The 11,514-nt window shown below is 52.9% G+C and overlaps 1 protein-coding gene across 1 annotated transcript in view; it reads right to left on the minus strand.

Annotated features, from left to right (window-relative positions):
- The window catches only part of LOC109299145 (serine/threonine-protein phosphatase 6 regulatory ankyrin repeat subunit B-like), an 80,299-nt gene that overhangs the window by 7,217 nt on the left and 61,568 nt on the right, over positions 1-11,514 (minus strand). Inside the window, exons 20-25 of the mRNA XM_019519690.1 lie at positions 11,328-11,426; positions 9,672-9,818; positions 7,953-8,060; positions 7,336-7,533; positions 5,021-5,227; positions 1,254-2,604 (exon numbers count right to left, since the gene is read on the minus strand). Coding sequence (XP_019375235.1) covers positions 1,254-2,604; positions 5,021-5,227; positions 7,336-7,533; positions 7,953-8,060; positions 9,672-9,818; positions 11,328-11,426 — 2,110 coding nt within the window. The remainder of the gene's footprint in view (positions 1-1,253; positions 2,605-5,020; positions 5,228-7,335; positions 7,534-7,952; positions 8,061-9,671; positions 9,819-11,327; positions 11,427-11,514) is intronic.

Raw genomic sequence — 11,514 nt, forward strand, 5'->3', positions numbered from 1 at the left:
GATTGGGCCCCTCACCACTTTTTTTTTCCCTTGGTGGAGCCTGCCCATGGCAGTGGGGGGTAGGGGGCGGCGGGTGACCTGATGGGGGGCCATCATTGTGACGTGATGGAAGTCCCTAAATTGAAACAGTAGGTTTTTAATTGACACAATTAAAAACCCACCGTTTCAATTTATGGAGAACAAACCCCCGTCACGTGTACAAGCGCCCGTTCTGCCCACACTTACCATACATATCACGCCATCCCACTGATGTCCAGGGGGATGGACATCATTAATAGAGTCTTCTGCCTTTATGACTGAGATATTTAGTTGTAGGCCATCGTTTCCCACACGATCAAAACCTCTAAGATTACTTAGGAGTAATCTTCCAGCCCAGATACGGATACAAACGAATGGAAATTGTTTTGCTGCGTTGTTTAGAATATAGTAGAAAGTGTCTAATGTGTTCTGATTATATGCCTAACACTAAGCTGAATCAGAACTATTGAGACCCGAACAACCTTCTCCTGATTGAATTCCAGCTGATTTGTAATAGAATGGCTTACGCATCTTTTTAAAGAAAATCATAGAATCAATGAGCCGGAAGGGACCTAGACAGATCATCCAGTCCGACCCCCCCAAAAATATTTTTTGTGACAAAAAGATTTCTCAAGAGTGAAGCATCAATGAAAACGAGGAAGTCGCTACAAAATGTAATTTTAGGGGAAATAAAAACAAAAATTTACAGCCAAAAATGTTCATTTTCAACATTTCTAGAATGCAAGTTTTTTGTTTTAAAGCAACTTATTTTGCACTCGTTTCTTTACTATTATAATTAATGGAAAGCTGAAATGGGAGTGGAACCTTGCCACAGACTCACACTAATTCTTTTAGTTTCATTTTGCAGGAAACGTTGACATTTTCCCTCTTAAAGGGTGTGAGCTAATAACATTTCCTGCAAAAGCCTGACTTCTAGCTTAGCTCTAGCCTGTAAGTAAGTAACGCTGTCCTACTCTGTACCCCAGTGGGGCTGTCCCACTGGAAGTGAGGGCAGAAATAGGCCAAACTGGTGATATCGGATACGGCACGCAGTGCCCACCAATGAGACAATTAAGTAAAACCAAGTGCTGCCACAAACCCAATGCTCCCCTTGACACACTTAGAGCTGGAGAGCCCAGCGATTTCCTCTCTCTCCTGGACTTTTGGCACATCCTCACGGCAGCGCTGGGAAAGCATCCTGAGACACAAATCTGCACATACGTTAGCAGTGGTACCTCTGCGTTTGCAAAGCTTTTTGATGTAGTAGAGAAGGTTTGTGAAGAGGTTGAAGGGGGGTGGTGTTCCTGACTTCTGAGTCATGTCCCTGATTAGCACGGCCCTCCCGAACTTCCACTCGGTGTCGGACTGAGCCTGTATCCTCTGGTACGTGTCACTCATCATCGCAATCAGCAGGTTGATCAGCACAATCAAGGTCACGATCAGGTAGACGCCAAACACGGAGCGGATGATGACGAAGGTAAAGGGCGGGGTCCTGCTGGGTGATGGCAGGGACTCGGGGTCCACAAGGCCAAACAAGGAGAAGAATAATGTGACTGTAATATCAAGCGGGTCTTGGGTAGGGGTGCTCCCAGTCGCATTCCCATCAGCCTTCGATTCAGGGTAGACTGGCTGGTAGACTGAAGACAGCTGCATGGTGAAAGCGAGGTGAAACAAGCCCAGGATGACCGCAAACCTCGTGAGGTCCTTCATGAGGTTCCTGATGATGACAGCCCAAGGGCCAAAGAGGTGGTGGAAGGTGAGGAACTCCAGGAACTGCACGAAGGAGAGAGTCATGGCCGCTCCTAGGAAATTGTTCCTGGCAAAAAGGCAGTGCAAGCGATCGGTGCCGGTGAGCACCCAAGCCAGCAAATGGCAGAGGGAAGCAATGGCAGAGAAGCCCAGGACAAACACTCGGATCCAAGCCAAGCCTGCCCTTTCTCCTGGGTGGGTGACCTCTGTGACGAAGGTCCCCAGCAGCCAAGCTAGGAGCATCCACTCATTCCAGCGTGGCACCACGTGCTCTTCGCCAATGGGGCTAACAGGAGGGTACGCAATGGTGAGGACGAACAGGACAACCAGGAAGATATGAGAGGCCAAGTGGCTCATGAACTTAACAATGGGGATTGTATCCAACCTGTGCTTCAGGGGCAGGGAGAAAAACAGCCACACAGGTGGGCAAGCCAGGAAAGAAAAGAACAGGAGAGTTATCTTCCACGGGGGCCACCTCACGCTGCCGTGCCACACTTCCGTCAGATAGTTTTGCACTGCTGGATGGGCTATGACGTCCTTTTGTTCACATTCAATCAGCGTGTCCAGCATGGTGTTGCCCTTGTGATCCACCGTGCGGAGAAGGTAGCCGGCACTTCTCCCCCCACAGGCCAGTGTCAGCAGCTCAGCGGCCACGCTCTCCGTGTACTTGGCTGCGGCAAGAAGGTCCTTGGCCCGTTCTTTCTCTTTTAGGGCAGCCAGGTTGAAGGCCCGGGAAAGCTTGACAGCCGTGTCCAGAGGGGCAGAGGAGTGAAGGACCAGTTCCTCGGTCACCTTGTGGTTGTTCAGCTTCCCGCAGACCATGAGGTCGAAGATAAACTGGAAGAGCAAAAGCTTGAGTTAACACAGCAGTAGGAGGAGGGCTGGTCTTGGGCATAGGGCCCTGGGTGGGAATCAAGATAGTGGCCCCCAAGCCCTTTGGACCAACAGATTCTTGTCACCCTCAAAACAGACTGTGGCTCACCATACAAACTTATCACCCAACTTTCGGCTGGAAAGGGGGGGCCCCAATGCAACTTACAGACCACTTGGCACAGCCACCAGCCACAGACGGGGAGCCACCAGCTCTGGAGACCTGGGATCGATCCCCCCTCTGCCACAAAAGTCGGGCGTGACCTTCAGCAGATCATGGAAACTTTCTGCAGCTCAGTTCTCCACTGCTGCTGCTCCCTTGCTGTGCACCCAGAGTGCAAGCTCTGTGAAGTGGGAACACCTCCTATGCACGACCTCGCTCGACAGAGCCACTGGGCACTTCTGTGGCACGGACATCAGTGTGAGCCATGCCTACTTTGTATCGCACTCATCCCCCTGCCAGGATGGGCTAGATCACATGGGGGTCGCTGCATCTGCTCCACCCTGACACAGTAGAGCCTTTTACTTCAGGTTACAATGGCTCGTCCTTTAAGATACACGGGTTGCAACGTTCAATCCCGGCTGCGAGGGGCACACACAGGGGTCTTCTGAAATCCTAGGGTGGGAAGGGACCTCCAGGGCCAGCTGGTCCAACCCCCTGCACAAATGCAGGAATGTTCCTCCCAAATCATCCTCGTCTGATGCTTATCCAGCTTCTTCTGGAAAACCTCCAATGAAGGACAGTCCACCCCTTTTCCAGGCAGGCGAGTCCACTGCCTCACTGCTCTAACAGCACGGGTGATCTTTCCTGAGCTTTAATCTAAACCTACTGGGTGCATCGACACGTGTGCTTAACTGTGCAGTAGACTAATTTGCTGAGGTGTAAAGCATCACAGTCTACATGCATGATGCTATTAGAGCACAGCAAACTGATTTTTGCCACCGTACTGTCGGGGACAGTACTATCTTACTGCAGCAAAAGCAACTGCACCTAAATGCACGTGTAAACCCTAACCCAGGAATACGCTGTACCCAGTCAGCCCAGGCCACACGGGGCCAGACCCCTGCCTGCTGCCTAGCCACAGGGCTCTGCATGCTAGGGCACTCTTGTGCCCCAGCCAGCCCCTCTGCTGCCCAACACGACCTCCCAAAGCCCAGGGCTGACCTGCCCCCCGTGTCCCCATCCAGCCTGTGGTTGCTCCACCTTGGCTCAAACTGTTGCGGTCCTGGGCACAGCATCTACACATGCACCCTGGACTGCAGTAGTCTGAGCATTGACACATGCCATTAAGGCGTTGTGATAACCTGGCTCAAACTGCACTGGTTTTATCATGTTACCTTAATGGAAGATGGAGATGCCCCCACTTTGGTGCAATTAAAAACCAATGCTTTGGGCCCTGCCATCTGCAACAAAGGAGAACAATAATTCTCCCTCTCCTTTACAGCAGCCCTTGAGATACTGGAAGACTGCTATCATGTCCCTTACCTTAACTACTTTTTCTTCAGGCTAAACATACCTAGCTCTCAGCCGTACCCTGGAGAGTTTGCCTTCCAACCCCTTTATTATTTTCCAACCTTGTCCAGCTTCTCTAAAACCTGCGGCCCAGAACTATGCATGAGGGCATTTCACAGTGACACACTTGCAACAACACATCCCTGGAGCCATGCCTATTTGGCTTGGCAACATTATTGTCACTTTGCATTTGGGGAAATTGAGGCAGTGAGATTAAGCCATTTCCTAAAAGGGTTCCTTTTTTCTGAGATGCAATGAAAACTCAGAGAGTCCCTTTGTTGTGTCGCTCCTGCCGTGCCCCGGAGCCACGTCTCAGCTCTGCACTTTGCAAACAGCAACTTGGGAATAAATGAGGTGACTATAGAAGGACATGAATATTCATGTGCTGGGTTGGAGAAAAGTGTTATCCTGTAAATGTGGGCTGTGTTGGTCTTAATGTTCAATGTCTTCAAGGAGGAAGAGAAGCGCATAGAGACAGCTCAGCCTCACAAGCTGTCCTAGCACCACATGACTCTAAGTTACTGGACCCCCCCCCACCCCCATGACTATTACCCCAGACCCTACAGTCAGAAAGGACCTTGAGGGTCTCCTAGTCTAATCCTCTGTGCAGAGGCAGGATTTGCTATTTCCAGCCCATCCTACACTGATACCAGTCCAGTCTCTTCTTGAGACCATCAAGGAAGGCGATTCCATTGCTTCCCTCAGCAAACATCCCATTGACAGGACAAACAACGGTCCATAAATGCCCAAATTATTTGGATCCGTGGCATGGCACTGCATGGGAAGAGCACAGCATAGCAGAGCACAGTTCACGTTTAGCAAATACAGGTCAGGTGCAAACCCTGGTGCAGGGACCAGATTTGCTCTCACCTTTCTGTCCTCCAGAAGCTTCAAGGTGTCGTTGCTCTTTCTCAGCAGGAAGCTCATGACATCCTGGTGGTGTTCAGCTGCTGCGTACTGGACGGCTGTCTTTCCCTCTTTGGACTCGAGCGTGGGTGCGGCACCACTCTCCACCAGAAGCTGGACGCTAGCCAGATAACCAGACTTGGCCGCAAAATGCAGGGGGCCCCAGCCTTGCTGTGGGAGTAAAGGATGTCTTGTGAAAATGGTGCCTTCAGTAGCGGCATGTGTCGGGAGTGCAGAGAACGGGGAGGGGATAGAGAACGGGGACTTATGTCATCTGCTTCCAGCCAACGTTTGTCAGTCGATAGCAACAAAGCCTGGTTGCTCTTGGGAAACAAGGGATGTACCGTGCCCCGAATGCAGGCTCTAGGGATACCATGCAATGCTCCCAATGGTGTCGTGGGCAACTCGTGGCACTGACCCATCAACCAAGGCTTGGCATGACGTGTTGAGTGGAAGGGGCCCTTTCTTTCCCAGCAGATTCAAGCACCCAAGTAAGGAGGCATAGGGAGTATGAAGAAGGCACCGGGTAATGTGGGGCCCCTGTGGGATACGCTAGGCAATCTGGTGGTTGCACCACAGGAGAAAGCACATCTTTAACAATTTCTTTGCCTCTATTTTCTTGTGCAGGGACTGGGACTCTCCTACCGAAAGTCAGGATGGACTTGGGAGAAACTCTGCCAGGGTGGGGAGGACCGAGTTGGGGAACTTCTGGAGGGGCTGGACATGCTCAAACCAGCAGGTCCAGATGCTCTTCACCCCAGGGTGCTGAGGGAATTGGCAGAGGTTATCATGGGGCCCCTGGCACGGCTTTATGAGCAATCGTGGTGCTCTGGCCAGGAAGAGGGCCAATGTGGTCCCCATTTTCAAAAAAGGGAGGAGGGAGGACCCGGGCAACTATAGGCCCATTAGTCTTACTTCCATCCTGGGGAAGCTCTTTGAGATTATCCAGGAGCACATCTGTGATGGGCCAGCAGCAGGGATGATGCTCAGGGGCAACCAGCATGGGTTCATTAGGGGCAGGTCCTGTCAGACCAACCTGATTGCCTTCTATGATCAGGTCACAAAATCACTGGACACAGGTGTTGCAGTGGACTTAGTCTTTCTGGACTTCAGCAAGGCCTTTGATACCGTCCCCCACCCCATTCTCATTAAAAAAACTAGGCAACTGTGGCATTGATACCTACACAGTCAGATGGATTGCAAATTGGCTGAGGGGTCATACTCAGAGAGTGGTGGTGGATGGGTCTTATTCGACCTGGAGGGATGTGGGCAGTGGGGTCCCTCAGGGCTCGGTCCTCGGGCCCGCGCTCTTCAATTTCTTTATTAGCGACTTGGACGAGGGGGTAAAAAGCACCTTGTTCAAATTCACTGATGACACCAAGATTTGGGGTGAGGTGGGCATGCTAGAAGGGAAGGACAGATTACAGCAGGATCTGGACAGGTTACAGGGGTGGCCAGATGAGAATAGGATGGGATTCAACACCGACAAGTGCAAGCTGCTGCAGCTGGGGAGGAACAACCAGCACCATACCTACAGGTTGGGGAACTCCCTTCTCATCAGCGCAGAGGCAGAAAAGGATCTTGGAGTCATCACTGATGCCAAGATGAACATGGGCTGGCAGTGTGGGGACGCAGTCAGGAAGGCCAACCGTACCTTGTTGTGCATCCACAGATGCATCTCGAGCAGGTCCAAGGAGGTGATCCTCCCCCTCTATGCGGCACTGGTCAGGCCGCAGCTGAAGTACTGCGTCCAGCTCTGGGCGCCGCACTTCAGGAGGGATGTGGACAGCATGGAGAGGGTGCAGAGGAGGCCACTCGCATGGTCGGGGGCAGCAGGGCAGGCCCTATGAGGAGAGGCTACAGGACCTGAACCTGTTCAGCCTCCACAAGAGAAGGCTGAGAGGGATCTAGTAGCCATCTATAAACTTACTAGGGGGAACCAGCAGGGTTTGGGAAACACCTTGTTCCTCTGATCACCTCCCGGAGTAACAAGAACTAATGGCCATAAGTTGCTAGACAGTAGAGTCAGACTAGACATCAGGCAGCGCGACTTCACAGTCAGGGCGGCTAGGATCTGGAACCAACTTCCAAGAGAAGTGGTGCTGGCTCCTACCCTGGGGGTCTTTAAGAGGAGGCTGGACATTTACCTAGCTGGGGTCATATGAGCCCAGTTTTCTCCTGCCCAGGCAGGGGGTCGGACTAGAAGATCTGCAAAGTCCCTTCCGACCCTACATCTATGAATCTATGAATCTGTGAACCCTGCGCGAGCTGCTGCCTACCTTGTCTGTGACATTGATCTCCGCTCCCTGCCCCAGCAGCGCCCTCACCATCTCCACGTGGCCACTGGCTGCAGCCAGGTGAAGGCAGGTCTGCCCCTGCCGGTCTCGGAGATGCAGCTGGGAGCTGGATTTGCTCAGGAGAAGCCCGACGACGGCGGCATGGCCATGCTGAGCGGCCAGGTGGAGAGGCGGGGAGCCCTGGAAGGCAAATGGGCATTGAACAGGCATGGCACCAGCTTCAAGGGTGGTGATGGGATGCTCTTACCTCCTGGGCCTGAACTGGGTGACCCCAAGGTCTACTGGCACATGTTTCCCACCACACCATGCCTTTATCCCTTCCCAGGGTCCCGCTCCTGCTTGCATCTTAGATCCTCTCCCTCCTCTGTAATAACCCTCTAGGTCTGAGTCCAAAATGCCTCCCTCCTGACCGTCCCCACTGGTCCTGCCCGGCCCACCTTTATCAGTGGGGAAGAGCCCTCCTGGAGGGATTGTCCGGACCCAGCAGGAAGCAAAGTCCCATGAGGGACCGCAGCCCTCTGCCCCGCTGAGCTCCCTCGGCATACCCCGGTCTCTGGGAGTCAAGATGGCCGAGCTGAGCCTGAAAGCTGGCCCCTTACCTGCAGGCTGGTCTGGCTGTCCACCTGCACTCCCGGGAGGTTGAGGAGCAGACGGACCAGGCTCTCATGTCCCGACTGGGCAGCTAGATGCAGCGGAGTGAACCCTGACTGAGACAAAGCACACGGGCCATGGCAGATTCTCCCCACCTCTGGGCAGATGTGCAGATCCTCTGGCCAACACAGTCCCTCCAGACTCTTCTGCAAATCACGAAGGTCGCAGGATCCCAAGACCCTCCCCGCAGTGGGTAGGGCTCAGCCGTATCCATTCTGCACCTCGCGCCAGCATCCAGCCTACTGTTAGATATATTTCCTCTCTCTCCTGAATAGCGAACAGCCTGGCAGCCTGCGCATGGCCTCTTCCACATGCACCACCATGCTACTTCACTCTGACCCTGAGTGGGACTTCTTCAGGGCTTTTGTGTTGGAGACCCCAAGTGACCCCAATGCTCCTTGTTAACAGCTCTCTCCATCACCCAGACATGCTGCCAGCATGTGTTACGGACTGCTAGGCTAGGTGCATGTTGGCTGGTGAGAAGGAGGCAGGAATGCATCATTCTTGCTGGCTGCAATATCAGGTCTTGCCTGTCCCCATCGCTGCGGACAGCCCGTGCCGTCCGTGTGACGCGTGTGTCGAGTACGCATGTTTGGCGGTTGCAGCTGCTTCTGGGGAGCGAACAGAGCTGTGGAAGACTGTATCAATGGCCAAGTCACCTGTAAAACCCTGGAGGGGTCAGTCTGGCTCTAATCCCTGCTGAGAGTCATTTATCTCCCATCGTCCGCGAGAAAGGGCTCAATGAAGCAGAGGTGGCTGCAGCACAAGGCGCTACACCCTTGGCTAGGGCATGGTCCCTACTAAAATCAGTGGGAACCAAGTGCTGCTATCTCCAGCTCTTTCTATCCCAGTCATGAAGCCAGGATGCATCTGTGTGTTTTCTGTGCTTCCTCTTTCTGATGGCTGGAACATGGGAGCAGATGCACGACCTGCTGCAAAACCGAACCAAGGGCCACAGAGCCAGGAGAGGAAGAGAGCGACTCTGCTTAGGAAATGCAGGGGCAAGGTCCTGCCCCCAGCTCCACAGGCCCGCGAGACAGAGGAACCCATGGGGCAACATTACAGATTAGGCGACACAGCGCAGGGACTCTGCACAGGGTGTGGGTCATCGCACCCTCCACTCCAGCCCAGGGCAGACCGGCATCCATAGCCCTGTGCCCTGGGGGGGTATCAAGGGGTCCAGGAGCTAAGCAAATTGCCTGCCTAAACTCATCACACAGAAGGGAGAAAAGTCAAAGCTGATGAGGAAACTCCTGTTACAGGCCTGAGGCTGCCTCAGAGGTCATAACTACATAAGGATATAAGAGTTGCCATCAGACCAGTGGTCCTTCTTGACCTGCATCCTGTGTCACAGTGGCAGAAAGTGGATGCTAAAAGGGAGAGTGAACTGGATATCACCAGAGTTTTTGTTTCACCCTCCACCACTGTTCCTCTCTTACTTGCAACCTTTAGCAATTAAGGTCTAGGAAACTGTAACTGGGAGGCTGTGTCCCTAACTCGGGTGGGACAGGGGAAGGGAGTTCATCCTTCCTTCTGGCACCCATGTGGTCAGAGCCAGCATACAGTAAAATCAAATGCAGCAGCATCATATATATGGTGTGCGCTTGGGGAGCCCATATGCTGGCCTTCCCAGGCCTTCACCCTCCCCAGGGCTGGCTGCACATTACCTTGCTGGCGTGCTCCTTGGCCGGCTCTCCTTCAGGCTTGGACTGCGGTGGCTCGCTGCACGTTGCGGCCGAAACCCCCGTGAGCATCTCTCGGACAAAGCCCAGCTGGCCATAATGTGCTGCCACATGAAGGGCAGTAAATCCTGTCTGGGAAGGGTAGGAAAAACATCTTTTCAATGAGCCAGAGCTCTCCGGCGGTGCCCGCTCAGAGCACAGCGCGTTGCTGAAACACGGCGAGGAGAGGGGGCGGTCACGGAAGACAGGAGAAGGACGGGGATGACAATCAAGAGGGGGAAAAATGAGAAAAGCTGAGAACGAAGGAGCTTTGCGGTTGCATTACATGTCAGGATAAGCATCAGCTGCATTTGGCACCTGCCGTTTGCTCCGTGAAGCCCCAGGAAAAGAACAGCAATGGCTGCAGAGCAAAAGCCAGATAGTTTTATGCTAGGGCACTTCAGAGTGGGGCTCAGAGGATGGAGGGTCTCATCCCTTGTGCGACAACCCAGAGGTGACTAAAGATTGTAGGGCCTCGGTTTTGCAGGTGCTCAAACCCTCACGCAGGCCTCTTGTTGAGGAAGGACTAAACTTTGGACATTCGAGCTCCTTTACTACATCTCAAATTGGGAGTCCCAGAACTAAACCTCCTCCATCCAATTGCTCTGCACTTTTCAAAGTTTTGACCCCTCCATGCCCCAGGTCCTCAGATGTATGATGAATATACTAATAGCATCCTGGGCTGCATTCGTAGGAGTGCTGGCAGGAGGTCGAGGGAAGTGATTCTTCCGCTGTATTCAACCCTGGGTCCAGTTTTGGGCCCCCCACTACAGAAAGTATATGGACACATTGCAGAGAGTGCAGCAAAGGGCAATGAAAATGGTTGGGGGCTGGGGGACATGACTTGGGAGGAGAGGCTGAGGGAACTGGGCTGATTTAGTCCGGAGAAGAGAAGACCGAGGGGGATTGAATAGCAGCCATCACCTCCCTGCAGGGGGGCTGCAAAGAGGATGGAGCTGGACTGGTCTCAGTGGGGGCAGATGGCAAGACAAGAAGCAATGGGCTCAAGTTGCAGCAAGGGAAGTTGAGGTTAGATATTAGGCAAATCTTTCTCATGAGGAGGGTAGTAAAGCACTGGAACAGGTTACCTAGAGAGGCTGTGGCATCTCCATCCTTGGAAGTTTTTAAGATGTGGCTTGACAAAGCTTTGGCTGGGATGCTGTAGTTGGGGCTGGTCCTGCTTGGAGCAGGGGGTTGGACTAGATGTGACCTCCTGAGCTCCCTTCCAGCCCTCCTTTTCTATGGTCCTGTGACTCCTTGCTCTCACCTTTGCTCTGTTTTTTTACTCTCAGCCTCTTGGGGCAGGTGCTGTTTCTCAGTAGGTGTGCACACAATACTTAGCACAAAGGGGAACCTAGGCTAAGCTTTACAGTAGAGCAAGCAGCTGTATCCCTCATTCACTGCAGTGCATCTCTGCTTGGCTTTGGCTATGGCTGCGCATGCAACCAGTCCACAATGTTTATCACAACCTGAGCTGCGCCCTTAAAAAAAAGCTTGGTTCACGACAGTCATGCGTCAAACCTGTCTTCACGTCCCAAACTCCTGCACGGGTGCCAGTGTGCAGAAAGGTGCTTGCTGTGTGAATCAGGGGTGTCTGCTCACCTTTGTACTGGTGATCCTGAAAGAAATGCTGCCCCTTAAGGCTTCCAGGACATTGATGTGCCCGTGCTTGGCTGCCAGATGGATTGCTGTCAGTCCTTCCTAATGAGAAGCAGACAGGGAGCATCGTAAGACTCGATCCGCTGCTTACTGAAGTTTCATAGTTTCATAGTTTCATAGTTTCTAGGGT

Source organism: Gavialis gangeticus, unplaced genomic scaffold (assembly GCF_001723915.1).
Source record: "Gavialis gangeticus isolate Ggan-Ray unplaced genomic scaffold, GavGan_comp1, whole genome shotgun sequence".
In the NCBI taxonomy this organism is placed as follows: Eukaryota; Metazoa; Chordata; order Crocodylia; family Gavialidae; genus Gavialis; species Gavialis gangeticus.